The 6,581-nt window shown below is 31.4% G+C and overlaps 1 protein-coding gene across 1 annotated transcript; it reads left to right on the top strand.

Annotated features, from left to right (window-relative positions):
- Positions 1–5,559: 5,559 nt before the first annotated feature.
- On the top strand, positions 5,560–6,003 carry LOC130836757 (ubiquitin-conjugating enzyme E2 D3-like). The gene has a single exon (XM_057709273.1). The coding sequence runs from the start codon at positions 5,560–5,562 to the stop codon at positions 6,001–6,003; it is 444 nt and encodes a 147-aa protein (XP_057565256.1).
- Positions 6,004–6,581: the final 578 nt, after the last annotated feature.

Raw genomic sequence — 6,581 nt, 5'->3', positions numbered from 1 at the left:
ATTTATTATAAGCACATAAAATTAGATTAAATTCTATTTCAAAATCCTAAAGCTAATTCTGTTTTGGTTGTATATAGTGATAACACTATACTCACAAAGACTCACAAGGAATGGTGAATTTTAGAGTTGTTAGGACCACTGACAACTACAACACTCACTGAATCAGTAACTGCAGGAATAAAATCTGGTCAGTTTAGCAAGACCATTATTAAGTTTGTACTGGAATTACTGAGTTAAATTTGATGAAATTATCAAACTATGCTTTATTTTTCATTCTATTTTAACAAGTAGTTTCAGTGTCTGCAAATATTTTTATAGTTTTTTTTTCAACTACTACTTGGTAAGCCACTTCTGAGTTGAAGATGGATTAGAAAACTTAAGTTAAAAAGAACGAAGTTAAAGCAAAATGAAAAGTAAATTAACACAGAAGTTGCTGTCGTTTATCATACCTTAATAGAAAAATTCTCTCTCCCACAGAATTTAGCAGTCCATCATCTTCAGAGATCACCTTTGTGGTTCTGAGTGCCAGTAGCTGCTTCATTTGGGAATAGTCACATCCATCACCTCCTAAAGATTTCTAGTCAGTGGAGTTAATAAGAATTGTACACATCACCTTATGATTTAGGAGAGGTGAAAGAGAAACTTCTGATAATACAGCAGTCAGAGACATTATGAGTGAATTACTGTTTTGAGGAAAATTTCAAGAAAAGTTACAAAATATGTCTTGATAACTTCAGATGGATATATTAGTTACTGTACTTGGATATAAACTATTGTGGATTAGTTATGTGTGTTTGAGTTAATGCCACATCAAGAAAAGTAGAAAAGTTTCTGGTGTGTATAAGTTTGCTGAATGAAGGCATTTCGTAACTTTGATTAGTTTAATAATTTTAAAATAAATATCTGCCTAATATCTACTTTATACAGTGGAATATAAACAAAAACATATGGTGTTTTCTATAAACACATTGAAATGCACTTATTCAAATTTAAACTGTGCAACATATTTCAATATCTATGTAAAATTCTAGTGCTTTCCTATATTCATAGAGGTTCAGATAGCAAAGTTCAAGGAAAGCATAATAAGAGTGGAAGAAGTCTGTGAAAGAAAAATGAAAGGAAGGAATAATAAACTTTAAAAACTGTTTACATCCAGAAATGAGGATAATTAGGAATAAATAATATCACATTTTATCTAATGAAAGATGTGTCATAGAGTATGTGTATACATAAAAACCTTAAGAATGCTAAAATTACATTACATTGAAGCATGAAATATATAGAAGAAATATTTAGTTTAAATAAAATACAAAGGCTACCATATAAAGATACCATAACTAAGAAATTCATTGTTTTGAACGTGGGTGATGTTCCATGTCTCTAAATAACACAGAAACACTGCCATGGTGGACCAACTTAGTTTTTAATAAATAAATAAATGCTCTCTGCAAGATCCTGATAAGTACTGTGAAGAAAAATGAAAAAGATGAGTAAAAATATATAGATACACATTCATATATACGTATATACACCCTTGTATCTGCACATGTGTACTTATGTATGTGTATGTATATGCATAGATATTGTATATATTCATGTTATATATATGTGTGTATGTATGTAACTAGTTTTTAAAGTTAATTTATTTTCAAATTAAAAACCCATATGTTATGAATTCATAAAAAATATATAGAAAAAATGTAAACATAAATGTCTTCATATTTCCTCTGAGACAATATTCTCACTTTGTGATTATGTACATTATAAGAGATCATACGGGCCCATTATTTACAATAATATATTTTGAATGATGTTATGGTACTCTGTGGTTCATGATGGATTTAATCAACTTCATTTTGAGGTTGTCACATTATTATCTCCAAGATAATACTACATTATTTTTATTTTTACTCCTCACATGACTCTTAAGAGATATTTTTGTCAGCTCTTAGTGTTTTGTTTATGATAAACACAAGCACACAATAGGATTCAAATACTTTATCTCATTAAATGTTCTTGGGGAAAAAAAGCATCATCAAAAACATATTTCCCTTAAATTTTAAAGTTTTCTCCAGTACAACTGCTTGTTCATAATGCCATTTAAGCATATATAGTCCTTTTCTGAAAACAAAAAAATAATTTTTCTTAAAATTATCCTTTTATTCTTACACAATGTTTCATATTCTTTTACATTAGAAGTCATTTTACATAGCCCTTTCTTGTGTTAATTGTATTATTTTACTAAAGCTTAATATATCATTTAAAAGTGTGAAAAAATTATGAAGCCCTCCCCATTATTACTTGAAGCTCTCCCTACTATAACCAAAAAAGGGAGCATAGCCCTGTAAGGACAACTCAATCAAGACATTACTAGCATCCACAAATTCCTTAGTGCCACCTAGAGGTCATTACTATGATGAAAATGTAACCAATAGTCTAACTTCTATCACCTAGTGGTACAGAGAATAATGGTCCCCCAAAGATGGTCATGGTCGAATCCCTGGTACCTATGAACATGTTATATTGCATAGCAAGGAGGAATAAAGGTTGCAGAATGAATTCTGGTTGCTAATCAACTGACCTTAAAATAAGGAGATAATCCTGGATTATCCAGGATGGCCCAATGTAATCACAGGGACTAATAAGTGGAAGAGGAAGCCAGAAGATTCAGAGTCAAAGGAGATGTATAAAAACAGATGATTGAACCTGGTGTACCCCCAAAAAAATAAAAAAAAAAATTAAAACAAAATTTGTAAATGAGAAAAAAAAAAAAAAAAAGGAGATGTATCAACAGAAGCAGAAGTTGAACTGAAGCAATCCTTGGCTTTGAAGATGAAGGGAAGGGGCACAAGCCAAGGAATGCAGGCATCCTCTATAACAAGCTAGGAAAGGCTAGGAAATGGTTTCCCCCATGGAGCCTCCAGAGGGAATGCACCCCTGCCAACACATTGACTTTAGTTCAGTGAGACCCATTTCAGACTACTGTCCTCCAGAATGGTATAAGAATAAATTTGTGTTGTTTTAAGTGACTAAACTTGTGATGATATTCTACAGCAGCAATAGGAAACTAATACACACCTAGATTACTTTTTTTTTTCTTTTTTGAATTTTGTGTAAATAAAATAATGCAGTATGGGCCTTTTGTGTCTGGTTTCTATTACATAGCATTATAGTTATGATACCAATGTATAGGTCCACTTTGTTCAATTCACCCCTGTTTAGTATTCCCTTACAGAAATATATCCCAAAGTATGTATCTCTTCTAGTGTTGCTGACCTTTTGTGGTATTTCCAGTTTTGGACAATTATGAATGTCCAACTACAACTTCAAACATTGCACATGCATTTTAGATACACATAGATAAATAGACAGACAGGTAGACAGATAAGCACAAATGCATGGGCAAATGTGCATGTTTATATGTATGGGATTGCTTATATATGAGAAGGATTTCTGGGTCATAATGTATGCATACATTTAATTTAAGGGATAATGTAAAAAAAATTCCCAGGTGGTTATACCAATTTACCCTTCCATAGGATATAAGATCCCAGATGCTCCACATCTTCAAATACTTAGTTTTGTCATTTACTTATTTGCTTGCATGTTTACTTAATTTCGTGAATGTGGTAGACTGTCATAGTGGTTTTAATTTGTATATCTCTAATCATTTTATTTTGCACAAAGCCACATGTCTACTCTGGAAATAATTTGTTTTCAGAAATTTATGCATTTTAAAAATGTGCTGACTATCCAGAATATTTCCATCATCCCCAAAATGAACTTCAGCTGTCCTGCTGAGTTTACCTCCCTCTTCATGCCTGCCCCGCCCCCAATCCCTAGCAATCACTGATCATTTTCCTATATCTTTAGCTTATCCTTTTCAAGAATATCATATAAGTGGAATCATACACTGTGTAGCTTTTTGAGTCTGGTTTCTTGAAACTCATTCATGCTGTTTTGTGAATCAGTAGTTTTTAATTTTTTTTATTACTGATTAGTATTCCATTGTATGGATGTACCACAGTCTATCTGTTCACCTGTTGACAGATATCTAGTGTATTTTCTTTGTTTTTTTTTTTTTGTTTTTTTTTTGGTCAATAGTGAAAAAAGTTCTTATTCCATAAAAAGTAACAAAATTGGGACATTTGTAGAGACATGGATGGACCCAGAGACTGTCTTACATAGTGAAGTAACTCAGAATGAGAAAAACATATATGGTATATTAATGCATATATGTGCAATATAGAAAAATGGTACAGATCAACTGGTTTGCAAGGAAGAAATAGAGACACAGATGTAGAGAACAGACATATGGACACCAAGAGGGGAAAGTGGGGGAGAGGGGGGTTGGGGTGGGATGAACTGGGAGATTGGGATTGCCATATATACATTACTAATAAGAAAACTTATCAAATTGTACACTTTAAATATATGCAGTTTATTGTATTTCAAAAAAAATAGTTATAAATATTTATATACAAAATTTTTATTAATTTGGGTAAATACTTAGAATTATGATTGCTCAGTCATAGCTGTATGTTTAACTTTATTAGAAACTGCTGAACTATTTTCCAAAGTGGCTCTACTATTTTCAATTTCCAGCAACAATGTGTGGGAGTTGAAATTATTGGGATTGCCAGGTTTTCTTTCTCTTTTTAGCCATTATAATAGGTATTTATGGATATCTTGTTTATCTAATTGTTATTTAAAATTTTATCTTCCTAATAACTAATGATGCTGAACCATATTTCCATGTGATTGTTTGCTATCATATATATATTCTTTGGTAAGTCATTTTATTCAATCTTTTACCTATTGTTTAAAAAATTGGGTTGTAATTTCCATATCATTGAATTTTAAAAGTTATTGACGTATATTCTGGATATGTGTTCTATCAGATATGTGTTTCACAAATATTAACTGCAAGCCATTGTTTATATTTACATTTTTTTTGTTGTTGTTCATGCTCAATTTTTTTTAAGCTTTTTATTAGAATACAATTGCTTTACACTTTGTACCAGCTTATGAGGTACACCAAAGTGAATCAGCTGTATTTATACACATATTCCCATATTCCCTCCCTCCCACGACCCCCCCCCCCACCCTCCCTGTCCTAGCCTTCTAAGGCATCACCCATTATTGAGTTAATCTCCCTTTGTTACACAGCAACTTCCCACTGGCTATCTATTTTACAGTTGGTAGTATATATGTGTCTATGCTACTCTCTCACTTCATCCCAGCTTCCCCTTCTATATTTACATTTTTAAAATGTCTTTCACAGAACAAAATTTTTCATGTTGATAAAGTCCAATTTATTATTTTTTCTTTTATATAATATATTTTTGTCTTGCATCTAAAAATGCATTGCTAAGCAGAAGCTCATACAAGTTTTCTTCTGTTTTTTTCTATGAATCTTACAATTTTTTATTCATTGGTTGCTGTATTTGAGTTAGTTTTTGTGTAAGTTGTGATGTCTGTGTTAGGAATCTGTTTTTTGGTTTTGTTTTGTTTTTTTTTTGCGTACAAGCATCCTGTTATTCTTGCATAATTCAGACTATGGCACTGAAACAGATTAAGAAGGAACTTAGTGATCTGGCACATTTCCCTCCAGCACAATTTTCTGCTGGTCTAGTTGAGGATGATATGTTTCATTGGCAAGCCACAATTATGGAACCTAATGACAGCCCACATCAAAGCAGTGTATTCTTTTTGACAATTCATTTTCCTACAGATTTCCTGTTCAAACCACCTAAGGTTTCATTTACAACAAGAATTTATCATCCAAATATTAACACTAATGGCATCATTTGTCTTGATATTCTAAGATCACAGTGGTCTCCTGCTTTAAGTATTTCTAAAGTTCTTTTATCCATTTGTTCAGTGCTATGTGATCCAAACCCAGATAAGCCCCTAGAGCCAGAGATTGCATGGATCTATAAAACAGACAGAGATAAGTACAACAGAATATCTCAGGAATGGACTCAGAAGTATGCCATGTGATGCCACCTTAAAGTCAAAATAACCTGCATTATAGCTGGAATAAACTTTAAATTACTGTTCCTAAAAGTCTATCCATTATCCAATGAATTCTCTTTGTACCTTTATCTAAAGCAAATTGACTATATAATTGACTCTATGGAACTATTTCTAGGCCCTTTATTATTTTCTCTGATAACTTTGCATTTCATACATTTCTTAACTATTTGGTATTATTTATTTGTGAAGTACCTGTCCAAGTCCTTTGCCCTTTTGTTAATTAGATGATGTTATGCTTTTAAAATGTATTCTATTTAATTTTATGGATTTCTGGGAATCACTTTTAAGTAAATGTCTACTGTTTCAATAAATTGATGTTAATTTTGATTTTTGTTAATTATATTTATAAATTGAATAGATTATTTTTGTTTTGTATAATTTATTTTACTTTGTTATATACTTTCTTGATATGAATGATATGTTAATTTCTTTTCACTGTTGTTACACCATGGCTTTTTCTCTGAATATAGTTTTTTTCTTATATCTCTATCATGTATTCACAGATTTAATCTTTACTCCTTGACATCTTCATCCAGTATGTT

The sequence above is a fragment of the Hippopotamus amphibius genome, chromosome 15 (assembly GCF_030028045.1).
Source record: "Hippopotamus amphibius kiboko isolate mHipAmp2 chromosome 15, mHipAmp2.hap2, whole genome shotgun sequence".
In the NCBI taxonomy this organism is placed as follows: Eukaryota; Metazoa; Chordata; class Mammalia; order Artiodactyla; family Hippopotamidae; genus Hippopotamus; species Hippopotamus amphibius.
This window is presented reverse-complemented; position numbering and strand designations above follow the sequence as displayed.

Bases quoted from the DNA above. Each gene is read 5' to 3' on its own strand.
- LOC130836757 (XM_057709273.1), top strand. From the start codon at position 5,560: ATGGCACTGAAACAGATTAAGAAGGAACTTAGTGATCTGGCACATTTC.